We start from the raw sequence: 19,877 nt of genomic DNA, 5'->3' as shown, positions 1-19,877 counted from the left end.
GTGTTGTAAAGTTTTTGATTTGCATATGAAAGTAATAACAAATAATTAATAATACAACAATTACTACTACTATTAATATTTTTTTTTTCGTATTAGTTATATACTTTTTAAATAAACAGACATTTATTTTTGCTATTTCTACTGCTACTACCCTAAAACAACGGCAGCACCAACAGTTGCGATGTGTATAACATATTGTTATGGATTTGGTTTAGAAGTATGAGTTTTTTTCGATAAAACATTGCTAGCTTACATAAAATATTCGTAACTGCTTAAAAATAGTAAATTGATCAATATGTAGATTAGCTTTTTAAAGTCAATTGTGCACATATTTTTGAAGTTGTGTTTCTTTAATTCCTTAAATTGATAGATTATAATTTTGAACTATGTATTAACGTCCGTATTGTAGTATTTCGCACCAAAATCTGGACAATTGTCGTGTCGTCAATATGTGAACAAATTCCCATAAAAAGATTTAAATAATTGATAAATAGAGATAAACCAAACTTCTAGCCAAGGGCAAAATTTGGAACAGTGATTTGTGGATCATTCGATTGATATAGACAATTATTTAAAATGTTTCGTTCACAAGAGCGATAAGAAATATTTTTTCAGTAGAAAGCACAACAATTAATCGTAACAACTGAGTGTTATGTTATACAAACCTTAAAGGTATCTTTAATTGTGTAGGTAAATTGCATCGGAAATCAATACGCTATTCTTTTGTTACGGCTTACACGCACATAGATGAAGAAAGCTAATCGTTTCTAATATATTAATTACATGTATATTATGTTATATTGTATTTTATGTCAGTTTGTATGAGATTGGGATATATAGTCTCTTATAATTCGCTAAGAATGACTATATTCATACATGCTATGCATCTTTGATTGTTATAATTGTTATGATGAATTGTGGATGTGACTTAAATAAACTAATAAACTTCAAATTCAAAGAGTAACTTTATATGAACCAGCGGAAGATAAACGTGTAGGAGCACGTGGTCCTTTATATGTGACAAGAAAGATATTGCCAAACATTTTGAATAACAAATAACATACATATGACTCACAGAACAAATGCACACACAAATGAATATAACTGAGGTCTTCGCTTCGGAAAGGTCATTTCAAAGAATTATGGGTTGAAACAGGTTAAATGTGATATACACCCCACATTTAAATGTAAATAAGAATTAACCTCTTTACATGTCAAATATCGTAGCAATACAGGATAATACAATACATTTCAATTTCACATTACATTTAAACAGACCAACGGTTAAGTGCAAAGTAGAGCAATGCAATTTTAATTGTAATGTTAGGCACGGTAACAACTTCAACAAGTAGCACTAACATATCGTCTATGATTTAAAAGGTTTTGAGAATTTGCATCTTATAGATAAATATTCATATTATTTCCATGCATTCTAAGGAAACTGTTGCCGTAATTGGTTTTTAAAGGTCAAATTACTTAGGTTGGTTGTGTATGTTTATGTAAAACGAAATACAGAAATCTCGAATAGTTTTAAACAAGTTAACAACATTTCGACAATAATGATGTTTTAATATCAGATTACTTAATTGAAATATGATTGTAGGACAATCGGCACCCTGTGTTTTTTGCACACCCGGAACATGCGCACAGCCGACGCCCTGTAAATTTGTCGACCAGGACAATCGGCACCCGATTATATTGTAAACTCGAAAAAACGGCTCCCGCTTTATGACTAAGAAACAGTTAATGTTTTTTTTTCACCAACAAAGACATTTGACTCTATTTGACTTCGAAGCGAAAGAAAATCCCGTTAACACCTTGTGTACGTAATCATACTGATAAGTCTAATCCGCTAATTGGTAGGAAAAAGAGATATAGCGAACAATTAAACTCCAGAAAATTTATCAGCAGAGAAATGCTTGTCCTTATTAACTATGTTTATAAAAGAGCGCCAACTATTAACATACAATGATCATTTCTTTGACCACAAAACAGCGTTTAAAACACAAAATATGTCGTTTATTTTTGACAGTTCTTTAGTTGTACTTGACAATTACACAATTTGCAATGTTTCAGTTCTATTAATTAATCATTATTTACCAAACTCGCAACGATGAAAAACAATAAAAGTAACATGCATGGGTACTTTAACATTAATTTTGAATATTCACATCTTTCCGGCAGAGCTGTCATTATCGTCCGTCTTTTGTTCCACAGATTAAATTTGTTTTGAGTTCGATTTTTCTTTATAATTTTTCTTGTTTTGATTCTGTGGCGATCTTTCACAACCCTCAAAGCGCTGCCAATATATTTAATCGAGTACTTAAAATGTTTACAAAAGTAATTGAGTTAATCTTTTGATCCTATAAATAAATTACGCGTTAACATTTGACCGTTTAAAATAGTTATTCAATACATGTCATGTTGTCGTTTGAACAAGTAAATCCGTTTTCAAACATAAAACATGTATCAATTGGATGGGTCACAGCATTCAGAAAGAGAATACATGTCATTCTATAATCGGAATGAATTGCATCGTGTTGCCATCCGAATTTTTGGTCTGTTTTCATTTTCCGACGAAACTAATGAACGATCAAATACATGTACATTAAATTGAATATACATATATTTTTTGTTTGTTTGTATTTAAATTGCAGTACTGTTGTGAGGTTAATCTATATTTAGTAATTCGCTAGTTATTAATTATTATTAGATATATGCAAAGTGCGAGGTTCGGTTAAAGCGCCCATTACTGCAGCATTTTATTTTCATTAGAAAATATAGCATATTGTATTGAAATAATGAATGTCTGTTTTTGATCAGAACAAATATAGAAATATCAAATCATAATACTTTTAGTATTTTTCCAAAGAGTTTAAAGTATAGTCCAAAAAAAAATCTGTTTTGAATGGACACTCGATATGGCAATACTAACAGGATTCAGTGTGGCCATACCACGTGGTCCGTGACGTCATTTTGGCTAACACGCAAAGACGAAAATTGTATAAATTGCTTTCGCTTAGAAAATCTAAATCCGTGTTAGTATCTTATTATTTACTCGATTTGGACGGAATAAAGCCCACGCTATGGGTTAAGATGAGAACTATTCCCGGTTATATAAATAGTTGATACCAGATGCGTAGTGAAGTCTATCATTCGAGGTAAATTCTTAGTTTTTACGATACAAGTTATGCAAGCCCGGCAAGCACATTTTAAATATTTAAAAATATCCGTTTTATATGCCTTTTTGCAGTGCACCAATATGTGCGGACGTGAATAATTCCTGATACAATGTGTTTTGTCCAAAAAGATATCATCAAACCCCATCTATTTGCGACATGCGGTAGTAAAAAATGTTTATCTGTTATGGTCTAATCAAGTGGAAGTACAAGTGCACTATTGCGTTTTATGCTACAAACAATTACTTCCTTTCATGAACGTCAGCATTTTTCAACTGAGCACCTACCCTGGTTATAATTCCAAGAAGGTAAATGATTGTCAATGGAATTACCTACAGTATAGAAGTAAAACCCACCACCCGTAGCCGTATGAGATAAAATGATAGGCAGCCTATGTGACCTTTTCACCTTACAATCATGCACCTGAATGAGACTCGAATTTTCTCACACCGTCGTGCACACTAAATCAGCTTTGCTGCAAATACTTTTTAAAGGAACACATTCAATGCTTGATGCAAAGACAGGTTTAACGGTACACATTCCATACCTGATTTAAAGACTTCATTTGACATGGTTATCTTTTTAAAAAGGCTTTCATTTAGATATTATCGGGATATTTGTTTAAATCAATCTTAAATGACATTATTGTTTATTCGTCAGTCTGCGTACAGTCCCCTTTAAACGGGAGGTATATTTGATAAGCGTTTGTCCAACCTCAAGTGCTTGATGTATGCGTCTACTTACCATCCGAAATATATTTCAAACATTCATGCAAACATGATAAGAGATCGGATTACTGAAAGAGTAGCATAGCAATACAGGTATTTGATAATGTGACAAGTGCATTGTGATTTTCTCGCGACCTAGTTATGTGTCACTTTGAATACGTTATCGTGTTTGAAATATTCACATTTAAAATAGGAAGAATGTATTTGTAGTCAATTTTAGAGGACGGATTTATAAAATAGCGATATGGTTCAATATGACTGGATGAATTTAAGTTGATTATAAATGTGTGAATATCAACTTTTGTGAAGTCTTTTTTAAAATGGGAACGTGAGTACACAGATATTAATATCATAGCGTTTTTATGTATATAAATACATTAACTTGTATTGACACAGACAATAAACAATTCTTATTTTATTAGGTCTGCGTACATGGTGATACTGTTTATCACTTTATTTTGTGACCGTATTAAAGGGATCTTTTCACGCTTTGGTAAATTGACAAAATTGAAAAAAGTTGTTTCAGATTCGTAAGTTTTCGTTTTAGTTATGATATTTGTGAGGAAACAGTAATACTGAACATTAACCATGCTCTAATATATCCATTATATGCATCTTTTGACGATTTTAAAACCTAAAAATTATAAAGCGTTGCAACGCGAAACGATTGAATAATTTGGAGAGTTCTGTTTTTGTCGTTAAATTTTGTGAAACTACGAAGATTGCTTATATAAGGTATAAAATACGTCAAAATTGTATGTCTACAAGTACGAGTATGTCTACTCGGCGGAATAGCTCAGTAGGCTTAAGCGCTTTTACTTCAGGACTCTGGCAGGACTCCAAGGGTCACTGGTTCGAAACCTGGTCCGGACAATGTTCTTTTCCTTTTTTTAAATTTTTTCTTGATTTTTTACTGGAGCTTTTACGATCCAATGTTTACATTTATCAATATAAAGCATTTAATGAATAAGTTAAAAAAAAATGCCAAAATCTGTGAAAAGGCCCCTTTAAGGTATTCTGTTTGCTTACTGCTCCAAACAAATATAAAGGCGTTGACAGTGTCCTAGATGTGTTACTTAATCAACCAAAACTGATCGGGACCAGTCAACCATGATCAACTTAAACTGATCCGTTTTATCTAGTTTACTTATTAGTTTACAGTTTATCATAGAAATCATAAATGATAACTGAATACTGTCATCTATTTATACTTACTACTTTATATAATTATATGATTTTGTATTTGGTAAATTGTTAGTCGAATGAATTTAATAATGTCCTTAGCTTTCTAACTTATCAAGGTTTATATGTAAGCATGACGTGAACAAACACGTTTGAAGCTTTCGTGATATGTTTAGAAACGTTGAATATATTTATTCACGTTAGTTAATGATAAAAAATCAATAATTTTGTGCTGTGTGTATATTACTTAAAAGTATTTAAACTGACGAAATATAACTTTTAAAATCCTGTATTGATTTGTTTCCCCTTCATAAATGAGCAAAAACGTTTTAAATACTTGTCTAAACGAAATACTCTCCTCCTTAACAATTTATTTGCCCTAGTGACGCAGAAAACGTTATGCACGACTGAACAACGCATGTGTAATACATGTCACATAGTAGTAAGTAAAGAACTTGAATTATAACTACGTGATTAAACAAGGTGGATCTTTTTTGTTGCAATTAACATGTCATTCAATTCTTATGCTGTGAGTCAGATTTGTTAAAAGAATACCAATCGGTGATTTAAGGAAAACATTCATACTTAAGAGCGTATATGGAGCAGTTTATTGAAAGCGACACTTTTTTAATATAACATTGTACATACAAGCAAATATAAATTAAGTTGCATTATTCAACGACTCGGGCTATTGTGTGAGAAAATATTGCGAAACTTGGAAAGTTAAAATGCATATCATTGGATAATACGCGCCTAGTTGATATGTTGAATGTTGAAAACGTGAACTAGTATTTCATCAGAATCCATTTCATGTTGGTTTAACCCATTTATGCCGAGTTGACTCTCCCATCCTTCTAAATTGGATCAATTTATTTCCAAAATTAGGGATGTCTAGTATATTTATTTCTATATTTAGAATATTTTTTACAGAAATTCCTTTAAGCAAACAGCGCAGACCCTGATGAGACGCCACATCATGCGGCGTCTCATCTGGGTCTACGCTGTTTGCCAAGGCTTTTTTTTCTAGACGCTAGGCATAAATGGGTTAACAGACAACATAGGTCTTGGCGAAATACGAGATTTCTGCACGATGATTGTTTTCCCATTAACACATCGGATTTTATTCCAATTTTTACACAGCAAAATATGCGTGCGCATGTTTATAAATCAAGTAAAGCCTCGCACATTTCATTATTGTGATGAGAGCATTGCTTATTCATTTTGGACTGTACAATTACCAGGATTTCCTTGTGCAGCGACAATATTTCAAAACATGATACAGTGGCATTTGCTATTATGAAAGTAAATGACGAAGTTTTTTTCACTAAACAAATTTCGTTTGAAAGAAGTACATTAAATTATGATTATGTTCGAAAGCGCTCGGTGCGAATCGTATAAATACTTTCCTGTTAACCTAAAAAGAACATCGCGTACTCACTCGGTATACTCCACTTTCGTGTGTATAAAAACTATTCTAATACTATTTACCAAATCTTTATTATCTTAACGATTTCAATTCGGTTTGTAAGCCTTGGTCACTAACATGAAACATGAAAACTATTTCCACATATTTTTTTGCAAACATATATGTAGACTTATATGTGGACTGGAGCTTTAACATATATACCGACGTTTGCGTAGTCGTTCATATAGCAATAATATCATTGTAATTCTTAAAGAAGACATTTTTCGTGTAACAAAAATTATTTTTTATTTTATTTACACCGTGTTCGTTATAAACGCGATCTATCTGAGTTTAAGTGCATTTACTACCTTTTGTAAGTCTTTTTCTTCCCAGTGTAAACGTCAATACAGTCTTAAAATAATCTCAAATTGAATTGAATACACGACAGAATATCACTCTCCAAATACATTCACACGTTTTACCTTTAAATAGAAAACAACTTTGGTGGTTCATCTGATATTTTACGCACCAGTAGTGCCTTACAGAATCATGTTATTTTCGTTGATGAAAGTAAAGTAAATACATAGATTTAATGACTATCACTATAATATTGCATTTAACTAGCGAGAAAGAAGTGTTCAATTATGAGTATCAACAGAATTCGTAGCATGCAAACATCTAGTTTGAACATGTGAACGAGTGCAGATATCTTCATATCTTTGGATAGTGCATTCAAACGGACGTGCATTTACATTCCAAAGTTGTAAGGAAAAGAGGGACGCCGTTGACCCACTTGAGATTTCAATTCAGCGTCATACTTTGACAGTGTTACAGCTATATCTTAGGACAGGATGGATATCGGGTATGTAGCTATCCTTATGGGTATTAACCCATTTATGCCTAGCGTCTAGAAAAAAAGGCCTTGGTAAACAGCGTAGACCCAGATGAGACGCCGCATGATGCGGCGTCTCATCAGGCTCTGCGCTGTTTGCTTAAAGTAATTTCTGGAAGAAATATTCTAAATATAGAAATAAATAGACTAGACATCCCTTATTTTGGAAATAAATTGATCCAATTTAGAAGGATGGGAGAGTCCACTATGCATAAATGGGTTAAATTGCTATTTACTAAACTCTGCTTCTAAAATGTACATGTTTATGTTTATAATAGAGTATGGTGTGTGCATACAGAATGTAAGGGCGTCGTTGACATGTTCTTTGAACATACATGTATTATGACTAATGGCAATTTATGTATGAGAGTTTCTGTGTTATTGTCAAATAATTATTCAAAATGGGTGTTTACTTATTTCTATGGTAACTGTGGTTACAAAGAGCATTTTGCTGACTTTGATGAAGGAGTGAACTTTTTTATTTAAAACTTCTTTGATAAAAACCGGGTTGATAATTAAAAGTGGTTGATCATCCATATAAAGCAAAACATTTTTAAAAATATGATCTAGGGTAAACGGCTTATTTTACTTATATTTGAATAGTACTCTTTAAAATTTAATTATACCACTTATTTGCGTTAATTTGTTTTTTCCCCCCCGATTTTGTTTGTTGAAATGTTTTGCTTATTTATTTAAGAAGTGAATGCACCTTTATGCATGATTTAGAACTTATTAATTTTGACTTATTTCGAACAAATGACCGTCATTCAAAACGTGTGTCGAGTATGTGCGTAAAGCTACGAACATTTGATCAAAGTCAAAACAAGGAAGATAGTGATTCCATAAGCAATATTTCTGATTTAAAAGCTTCCGTGGTGAAGAGCTGGAGCTTTAACTGTTATTACTAGAGATCCAGGGTTCGAATACAGAGGTCGGCACACTTTTTGCTCAATATTTGTTTTTGCTCTTTTATTTATTTCATCATATTCCAATTATTATTGTGTGATTAATAAATATGTAATAAATAATTGAAATAAAAAAAGAACCACTGACAACAAGTCCTTCTCAAATAAATGTTGCCCTGTCTATTACACTATGGAAACCATGCGTGATCTGTGTAGGTACATATTTTTGTTCCACTTATAGTTGATCAATAACAATTAATCATTTTTACATGTGAGCCGTGCTCAGCTAAAAAGGGGTTTATTGCATGTGTGTAAATTGTCGTCCCTGATAAGCCTTTGCAGTCCTCACAGACGAATTAGGGACGACACTTTCCGCTTTTATGATATTTTCCATTTATCGAAAGTCTCTTCTTTGCAAAAAATTCAGTTAAGGCGGAAAGTGTCACGCACATGCATTTAGCCCACTTTTTACAGAACACGGCCCATATTTACATACATGATTGCACAACAGAACTTCAATAACTGAGTATTAAAGCTAAGTTGGCAAATGTTTACATAATAATATGATACATTTTGTGCCCGATTGCTTAAGTTTACAAATGCTGCACAACATTTAAACCATGTTTGTAAGCAATTTATGATAGGTGTATATAAAATAAGATATGGGCCGTGCTCTATAAAAAGGGGGTTTAATGCATGTGCGTAAAGTGTCGTCCATGATCAGCCAGTTCAGTCCGCACAGGCTAATCAGGGACGACGCTTTCCGCCTTTTTGATATGTGTCGTTCCAAGAAAGTCTCTTCTTAGCAAAAAATCTAGTTTAGGCGTAAAGTGTCGTCCATGATCAGCCAGTTCAGTCCGCACAGGCTAATCCGGGACGACACTTCACGCGCATGCGTTAAACCCCCTTTTGACATAGCGAGGTTAATATGTTTGATTAGTTTATGTAACATAGGAAATCTCCTCTTCAGGATTGTTATGATAAACAAGGGTGCACTTGCAAGAAAAGCGATCAACTATACTATTTTATTTTTGTCAATCAAGTATACACCATAGACAATTTTAATGTTCATATATTTTTATTTTCTCATTTGCTTTTTTTTAAATTCGTTTAAAATTGACTTAGGGTTTGGGATTTGTAATTTTTTTAATCATAATATACCTGTGCTTTCAATAAAACGGATTTAAACTAATAAGACCTATAGCAATTATTTTATTTGTAAAGTTTCTAAAGCCCCTCGTTGGCAATGCTGTTCTTGCTAAATTCACAACTGTAATTCTATATCGTTTTTTCATGGACTTGTTCGTGTGCATTGTTATCTATAATGCTTTTGATCTGTACGATTGTGCCGTTTTATCTCTTTAAAGTATCGAATGTTTGATAAACTCGTTTTTGCCTAGTGGACTCTCCCATCCTTATATATTGGATCAATTTATTTCCAAAATTATGAATGTCTAGTATATTTATTTCTATATTTAGAATATTTCTTACAGAAATTCCTGTAAGCAAACAGCGCAGACCCTGATGAGACACCGCATCATGCGGCGTCTCATCTGGGTCTACGCTGTTTGCCAAGGCCTTTTTTCCAGACGCTAAGCATAAATGGTTTAACACAAACAGTTTAAGGGCTGGCAGACGCAATAAAGCGATGTATGAAGTATACCCGACGTTCATTCAATGTGTACAAAGGCACTTTGAAAACGAAATATTAGATTGTCTCTAACAGGAAGATAATAAAACCAAGGCTGTAATATGTTTTTTTTTCAATGAACTTTGAAAGGAAATTTAAAAGGTGGATAATAAAAAAGCACTGGGCGAAACTGACATTTTGAAATATGTTTAATACTTGCAAACATATATAATTAATTTATGAAAACGTGCAGACCTATTGACGATTATTGATAAATGCAAACGGACATGCGTAAACAGTGCAAAGAAGCGTAGACACAGAGTCTGTGTTCGACCACTCAAGATTTCAACTGTCTGTGCATCATTGGAGAGTTATAAAGTTCATTTTCATTCGCAACGATGATGGATACAGTGTAAGTCAATGTTGGATAGTATTAATTATAAATTAATTATTAAATTAATTATAAAATTTAATAAAAAACGGTATGTCTAATATGTACCATTTAACGTTAATAACAGATTGCGTGTACAAACAGAGTGTTTAGGACTATTGATTAAGGGCAGTTCATAAATTTATATTTTCTTGAAATTTGCAATATGTATTCTGTAGGGTTGTTGATATCATTTTAGTTTAGGAGAATCTTTTTGTCGTTTACAATTACTATTACTTGTGTCCAATTTAGCCTCGTATTAAAGCATTCCAATTGATATACATGTACATCAGGTCAATGTGCATAATGTTATCATGAATTCTGACTCCGTATATAACATATATTATAGTTTTTTTATGAACTGATATAGCCTCAATTAATTTCAGTATTATTGCATTACTAGTATCGGCCGGTACCTGATTAACGTAGTTCTTATACCCTAAAGTAGTTCTAAAATGGCGGACACGTGCAGGAGGTTTGTTGTACCAACGTAGAGTATAATCATTAAACATATCACGTCTATACTGTCATGTTGTATAGTTTCTAAATTGTTTGGCGGTCACTATATATATTGATGGAATTTATTGAAGTGAACCAGAACAACAAATACTGTAACGTGTCAGAACGTTTTTATATCTTAATAGACCACAGCTGCTTAGGGTTGGAATGCATCAATTCAATCACGTATGGGTGACAATTTGCAATCGTATAAAATAGTAATATTTATGTTTATTATAGTGACATTTGAACGTGTAAGAGCATAAACTATTAACAAAGTACATTATCAAAATCGAAATATCGGGCATATAAGTAAACTTAACCCATTCATGCCTAGCGTCCTGAAAAAAGGACATTGCAAACAGCGTAGACCCAGATGAGACGCCGCATCTAAATCTAGAAATAAATATACCAGACACCCCTACTTTTGGAAATAAATTGATCCAATTTATAAGGATGGGAGAGTCCACTGGGCATAAATGGGTTAATATAAACAAATGTCAGATAATGATAATGAACATTAGGTAAATGATAATGGCGAAGCCGTGAAGAGTCTTTTTTGCGAAATATGGATGTTTATTCGCGTTATGAGAACGTCGTTGTGTATATTTGCTTGAATGACTCACCAACAGCTAAAAAAGACTAATTGCTTGCGACATAATACTGAAGAGGCTGATCTGAAAGAGCGTCTCCTAAATACTATATGTAAGAACGTACTATACAAGTGGATAGATGCTGATGGGACAATTCATTATCTGCATTTTGACCAAGTGTGTATTGGGACGTTTATAAGGTCCTTCCGCGCCTGATGCTGCATTATTGCGGCAGTGTGTACCAACAACTGCGGAAACCGGACGGCAGATTGCAGGGAGGCGGAAAACTACAACGGGCAAGGCATGGTCAGGGGTGATAACCCCAAAAAAGGGTTAGGGTAAGAGTTAGGGTTAGGGGTCGGGATAGGGTTAGGGTTGGGTTTAGGCTTACCCAAACCCTAACCCGACCCCTAACACTAACCCTAACCCTAACCATAACCCTCTAACCCCCCTTGCGCAATACCATACCATGCCTCGCCCGTTGTAGTTTTCCGCCTCCCTTTCTAATCGCTGTTTGCAATAATAATAATAATAATAATAATAATAATAATAAAATCTTTATTTAAAGAAGATAGACTTGTTAAGAAATACATCAGATGAAATTACATAATATGCAATTTATATAATACATTTCTTATTTTCAACAAGGTCTTCTAACAAGATACAATTTACAACAAATACATCATATTTCATCTTGAGCAATAAGAACAAAACATAAAGAATCATATATGCATGCACATATAATGATATATATTATAATTTAAAACAAATGACAGACATAAAACTACAATAACCATCTATGCAAGAACAGTATTTAAACATTAAACTAATGTTATTTACTAAAACAACATGAAGCATGTTCAGTTTATTTCATAAAGTGTGGAAGAAAGATAAGCTTTTAATTTTTTCTTAAATGTAATTAAATTGTTTGTTTGACGTATATATTGGGGTAACGAATTCCAAATTGTTTTGCTAGAAAATTCAAACGATTGTTTAAAATAGTTTGTTTTGGGTATTCGCACTAGCTTTAAATCCCCCTTTTCGCAAGATCGCAAGTTATAGTGATTATTTTGTGAAGGTGTCAAAAGGTCACGTATGTATGTTGGGGTTTGATTGTGAAATGCTTTAAATACAATAACTGACGTGAAATAGTGATTACGCTGTTCGAAAGTCAACCATTTTAGATCTTTAAATAGTGTTTTTGAATTAGTGTTGTACTTTTTATTTAAAATATGTGCACCACAACGCTTTTGTATTTTGACTATTCTATTAATTTCCGTTTTGGCCGCTGAACTCCAGGTAACGCATGCGTAGTCGGATATAGGTGAGATATAACCATTATAGAAGAGCTTACGCATTTCAAGGGTTAGATATGGTTTTATTTTTTGCAAAAGAAACATTCGTGATGACATTTTTGAACAAACGCTGTTAATGTGTAGTTTCCAAGATAGAGTATTGTCAATATAAAGGCCAAGAAGTTTTTGACAATTTACTGTTTTGATCACCGTATCTGAAATTTTAAGTTTTAGATCTGTTATATTTTGAGCTTTCCGTTTTGACCCTAATACCATACAAGTAGTTTTTAGTGGATTAATAATCATGTTATTAGTTTGGCACCAATCATTTACAATTGAAAGATTTGTTTGTAGCTTATTTTGAAGTGTTTGAATATTTGTTCCCACAGTGTGCAATGTTGTATCATCAGCATACATTGCAGAATCACATGTAAGATCTAGCGAAAGATCATTAACGTAAATAAGAAATAGAAGAGGTCCTAAAATAGATCCTTGGGGAACACCAGCAATGATGCTTTTACAAGTAGAGGTAGTGTTTTCTGCTTTGATAAACTGAAATCGATTGCGTAGATATGAAGAAAATAGGTCGCATGACCTATCATTAAAATGATAAAGTTTTAATTTGTGTAAAAGAACCCTATGGTCCACAAGATCAAATGCTTTTTTTAAATCCAAGAAAATTGTACCTACCAGATTTGCATTGTCAATTTGTTTAAGCCATGAATCAACTATATTAATCAATGCTGTTTGACAAGAATGATATTTGCGAAATCCCGACTGAGTTTTGTTTAATAGACCTGAACATTCTAGATATATATGCAATTGTTTAGCTATATGCTTTTCAAATATTTTAGATATAGTAGGTAAAATTGATATTGGTCTATAATTATTGGGATCTTCTACCGATCCACCCTTGTATAAAGGTATTACGTTTGCAATTTTAAGCATGTCGGGAAAGGTTCCATGTGATATACAGTTATTTATAAGAGCAGTGATTGGTTGTATAATGAATTCTTTGCAAAGTTTAATAATGCTGGGCCCTATACCATCAGCCCCAGCAGATTTGTTTGAATGAAGTTGATTAATTAAAGTACTAACTTCTGATGTAGTAATAAACTGAACAGAGAAATGCTTAGATTCTAGCTTAGCATCTAGATATGTTTTCAATGAGTGGAAATCGTGTTCAGCAAATTTAGTCTTTTTAATAAGTTTCGAGATGTCAACAAAGTGGTCATTAAGTGCATTAGCTACATTTGTTTTACCAGATATTATCTGATCATCCTTCCTTATCACATTTGGCAAAATAGAGGATTCTGTGTGTTCATTTGATGCTAATTTAATAGTTTTCCAGAGCGATTTCGCACTTGTTTTGTTTTGTACCGCATTCGAAAAATATTCTTTTTTTGCCATTTTGATTGCACTGTTACATTTATTACGCCACAACTTATATTGTGGCCAATTAGATTCACGTTTATATTTATCCCTTAAAGACCTTGCTTGTTTTACGTTTTCGTTGTACCAACCAGGTTGTTGTAATCTCTTCACTTTTTTATATTTGATAGGGGCATTCTTATTAAGGACTGAGTTTAATATTGTATAAAATACTTCAAATGTCTCATTAGCATCCTCTATTGTTTCAACCATATCAAAATTAGCATTTGCTAAGTCATTTTGAAAATTGATTACATTAAATTTGTTAAAACATCTGTACTTCATAATTTTATGATCATCTGTTTTAACAATTTTACCTTTGACGCTTAATGTAAAAACTACTGGGTAATGGTCACTTATGCCTATTTTTGGTATGATTACCTCAGAAATGTTGTCATATTTTGAATACAAATGGTCTAATATTGATGATGAACGTTCCGTAACCCTTGTTGGAAAAGACACGTGTTGTTTTAAATTAAAATCAGTGATAAGTTTTTCCCATTTCTTATTGTTAAATATGTTTTGGCTTAAACAGTGAAAATTAAAATCCCCGGTTAAATACATATTACAATCTTCCATGTCTGCCTTATATATCTGTAATTCAAATGAGTCAATCCAAGATTGAGGGCTATTTGGTGGGCGATAAACAAAGTTAATTAGATAAGGTTTGTACTTTACAATGTTGATTTGTAGCCAAATAGATTCAATATCGTCACTTTCTAAATCATGTCTACGTACAAAAGAGATGCTATCTTTTATATAAACTATTATACCGCCTCCAGCAGAAATAGCCCTATCACGTCTTACAATGCTGTAACCGGAAATGGATATTGTATTAATCTCCGTTTTATCATTTAAAAATGTTTCACAAAAGCCTACTATATCTAAAGAACTATTTTCGTGTAAATAAACACGAATTTCATCCAATTTAGGCAATGAATGTTGGATATTCAAATGCATAATATGCAAACCTTTATATGTAAATGGAATAAAATAATCATTATTTATGTTACATTTTAAAGTAGATTGTATTTGAGATTCCATAAGAACGTTACTATCCAGGGATGATATATCAGTGTCTAAATTAGTTATTGTGCTACATTTAACATTATTCAATCTTAAGCAATGTGGTTTATGTTGATTTGTATCATCATTAGCAATAATTAAACTACACTTACATTTGTGCGAGTCACATTGGTTACATACCGACGAAAGAATGTCAAATTTATTTGTGCTATATAACGATGTAGTACGTCTGTCATCAGTAACCTATTGTCTTTTGGGTAGTCTGCAGTCACGTGTAACATGATTTTGACGTCCACAGTTCGTGCAGTGTCGACTGTTTTCATGATTAACGTGTCGACGAACGTACCGGAAGTCACGATTTTCATTATGACAAACAGATGTCATTTATCAACCATGTAATCTGGGGAGGCGGAAAACTACAACGGGCGAGGCATGGTATGGTATTGCGCAAGGGGGGGGGGTGAGAGGGTTAGTTTTCCGCCTCCCGATTAGAAAGACCTCTCCAATACAATACTATGGTAAATGTAGTTTTATCGCGCGACCCTCCGTTATCTGGCGTTATCACGCGTGATTTCAGTGTGTACGTACGATTGAGTCCAATGAAGGTGATATAAAGATGTCGTACGTACCGGTACCTGGCGTTAGGAAAGAAAACAAGTGTAACATGAATCGAAGTGTCAATTTTAATTACAACTGTTACAGATAGAAGTGATATAAGAATACTACATGTATATAATAGATTTATAAGGTCAGTGACTGCGATATGCATTTTCAGCGACCAGTGGAGACTTGGTAAGAATTAATTGCGAGATAACCTTTTTTCAAATGAGTAGTACACATTGTACTTATGCCCAAAACTGTTTTTTTTTTTTGGAATTAAATGAATAAAGTTTCGTCTTTTAAAGTAGTGTTAACATGAATAGCGTTTTTTTAAACAAAATCGAAGGGTGGATCGCACAAGCCTTACTGGTCAAGTTGCAAAGAGATTGATTTACTGACGTCAACAACTACCTGAACAACGTTTTTTAATATTATTAAAATCATCTACTAAAGTAAATCATTAAACTTTCATAGTCATGTCGACTTATTTATGCGTAAGATCTTCCGCTATATTTTACTTATGCTAATTTCCAACTAGATAGTTAAATTTGCAAAGCAAACTACAATGCGTTTATATTCTAATAACTACATGTACTTAAACGTGTTGGTGAAGTTAAAATCCTTGTTTGAATACGTTCAGTACATTAATTAAACAAAATACAATGGCGAGCCAAGAAGGACTTGAAAGTCTACCGCATTTAAATTATAGTTATATATAAACACAGCGTACTGTCACGGTACTGCGGATATGTTGTGGTAAATCTGTATTTAATCAGTATAACCGTATAGTCCAATAAACTTATTTTTATGTCCTTCCTTGTTTCTGACTTATTGCAACAAAGTTGTTCATGGTATTTTCAAAAACAATTATATATGACGTAACTCTGAAAAAAGTTGCACTCCAACAAATAAGGCATATTTGAGATAATTCGTTCAATTTAATGGCATTAAAAGAAATAATGAAATATCCGTGTTTGTTGTGAGTAGGTGATTGGGCGGATGTATAGTATTAAATCTTACTCATCGGAACTCCAATCTGTTGGTAAATATAACCAAGAAATAACGAAACTTTTTAGGAAATTATGTGTAAATCTTCATTGGTAAATCCACAGGAATATTAAATTGTTGGCGAAAACCACCTACATAGTATAGATGGAATTCACCAGTAGCTGAAATTACCCTTCTTTTTGTAAATGACGTTCTTTCCAAGACTTATAAGAAAACCTATTGGATTAGTCAACCATGTAATATGATTACAAATGAATTGTAAACGTATGGTAATGTCAACTGATCTTAAATGGACATTACACTATACCTGACCAGTGTTTAGACTTCAGTATTTATAATTTCTGTGTGTCGAAAGATGTCTTCAAAGGAATGGGGTTAGTCGAGTTGGTCAATGCACGCGTGTGCTATCATGTACCTTTTTAATATAATAATTATTATATGATTATGATAATTCTAAGTTTGCGTTCGATAGTGATGGAAACTATGTCGTTGTATCATTTAAATAAGAAAAATAATTCACAGGGTTGCCTTAAGAGAAAGCAAATGTTATTTAATGCTTATACCTTTATTTTTTCACATTTGTTTCTTTTAAGTAGTTTTATTTAGGTCCTATTTTCGATCTGATACGTGGTAATTTTGCTTTAACAAATCAACATTCCAGCTCTATGTTACATTAAACCAAATGCGCGGTGGATGTCAAAAGCTATTGTTAGGGGCTTCTGATAGACGTCATGAGTGCGAGCCGTTTCGAATCTTCACAGTGTGGTATATGCCAACACAAAAGGTTTAAAACAAATAGTCATGGCGGTCACAGCATGGGAACGCTTATAGTATGATTAATTGAAACATGCTCCTTAAAATGAAAAACTGTGAAAGATGTAAAATGGAAGATTTTTCTAGACATGAATAATGATTGGTATTAATTGTAACTTTTCTATATCTGGAATTTCAAACAAACTGAATTTGGAAGGTGGTCTGGAAATGTCGGATTCGGATATGCACAAATTACAAGTGAAAATACTCTTTTTTTTTAAATAACGTTTGTACAAATATCACAAGCTCCAATGTCTGCTGGGGTTTTCAGTACCATCGAGACATTGTCTGATAGGCAAAAATCGTGAGGATTGAAGAGTAACAGAAATAAAATTGATTGAATGTAGCATTTTCCAATTTATTCTCATATATTGTAAGTGTTTAAAAGCATTAACAGTGCTTTTAACATTTAATGTTATTTATCTACACTTTTATTTTGTTTTATTTGTTTATGATCAAAGTGGCAAGACATTCCAAATAAAACGCAAATCAAAATTTTTAAAAGGTTTTCCCTAGTCAGGCTAATGTGAAATTATATTTGGAATTATTTCTCCCCTAACTTAAATGTTTCATCCATATGCTTTAAATAAAAAACAGGTTTAAATTAAAACTGTGAAATGACCAGTTGTATGTGTATTATTTAAGTTATATCAATAAGAACATTTGGCGCGCATGTCATTCTGGTTGAACCCTAAACGTCTTTCATAAACCAAGACTTTTGCACTTAATAATGGCAAGTGTTGATTTGTGCGTTCTTTCCTCAATGTTTTGGTTAAGGCAGTGCGGCACATGAATTCAATACAAGATAACAGAATGGTATCATAAATTATTAATATGTCAAGTTTTCTGCAGTTCCATACTTGCTATTTTACATAAGTCTCTCGATGTTTATATTTCGTTTGTGTTGCAGTAATAGCAATGCCCTCTGACAGCCGCTTATAAGTGATAATAAGACGCGCATTGTTATCTTGTTTACAGCTTTTGAAGATATATTGCTCACTTCACAGAATGATACAGTTGTGTGTTTTTTGCGCAATGCAGTTCGACATACATGTATAGTCTCGTGGTTTTGTGATATGGCTTTTGTAAACCGATTCCTCATGACAGGTCAAATATACTTCTAACGTATCTTTATTGAATAAAAGTAATTCGAAGTAAATACACACACTTCAGGTTTGACTTATTAAAAAAATATATGTGTTGAAGTAACGTAGTTTAAATATAGACGTTTTTCTCTAAGGATTTCGTTGTCTTTCAGTGTTATTTGCATTAACCCTTACAATGCGGGAACCGAATTTTTAAGGCCTTTGCAAACAGTTTGGATCCAGATGCGTGGCGTCTCATCAGGATCCAAACTGTTTGCTATTCTGATAGTATTCTTTGAAAAAAATCGAAGAAAATGCTCATTTTAGGAATTCTGCAGACGACATTTTAGCAGACGACAAATTTCCCAGCATGCAAAGGATTAAATATCTGAAAGAGAGTGGATTGCATGTCAATAAATAATTCGAATTAATTATCACGTTTGTTGTATTTCAGGTTTGATCCATACCAGATATTTGAGGTATGTATGCCAGAAACACTTCAATCTCTCATTTACCATTTGTATCATCACCGTCGAGATTTTTATTATCTTCATCATCATCACCGTCATGATTTTCATTATCCTTCTTCTCATCATCATCGTTATCATGATTAAGAGTAACAACAACAATAGCATCAGCAGCACTAGCAACAACATAATATTAATAATTATGATGATACAAGTGATAATGATACAACTACTACTACTACTACTACTAATAATAATAATAATGATAATCATCATCATCAGCCGCAGCAGCATTATCATGATCGTCGACATCATTATCCTTACCATGCAAAGCATTTTGCGCATGTCCCCATTCGCGATAATTATTTATTATAATTAAAATTTCTAAGTTAAATCGTTTATATCAATGCTCATGGCTAAGTATACAGTTTAAAATTGATAGAAATGTACTTTGGCTTTCTTGCATATTGTCTCACATGGTTCGAGATTTTATGTGAATTTCTTGTAAATGTTGTCCAATAATTAAATTGTACTCTTGTGTTTTCCACTTGATGGTAACAGGCTCGCCCATTTCTGGGAATGAAACTAATTTAAATATTTCGAAATATATTGCACTGGGATTTCCATTGTGTATCATACCACGCTGGTCACAAAGTGCATCATATTGTACACATTGAAATATTTGTAGTGTTCAGTTATAAATGACAAAG

At 32.8% G+C, this 19,877-nt stretch overlaps 1 protein-coding gene across 1 annotated transcript in view; it reads left to right on the top strand.

Annotated features, from left to right (window-relative positions):
• Positions 1-19,877, top strand: part of LOC127869939 (cytosolic phospholipase A2-like) — a 42,306-nt gene that overhangs the window by 11,282 nt on the left and 11,147 nt on the right. Inside the window, exon 2 of the mRNA XM_052412597.1 lies at positions 19,155-19,179. Coding sequence (XP_052268557.1) covers positions 19,155-19,179 — 25 coding nt within the window. The remainder of the gene's footprint in view (positions 1-19,154; positions 19,180-19,877) is intronic.

Source organism: Dreissena polymorpha, chromosome 2 (genome assembly GCF_020536995.1).
Source record: "Dreissena polymorpha isolate Duluth1 chromosome 2, UMN_Dpol_1.0, whole genome shotgun sequence".
NCBI lineage: Eukaryota > Metazoa > Mollusca > Bivalvia > Myida > Dreissenidae > Dreissena > Dreissena polymorpha.
The sequence above is the reverse complement of the archived record's forward strand: the minus strand, read 5'-3'. Positions and strand labels throughout refer to the sequence as shown.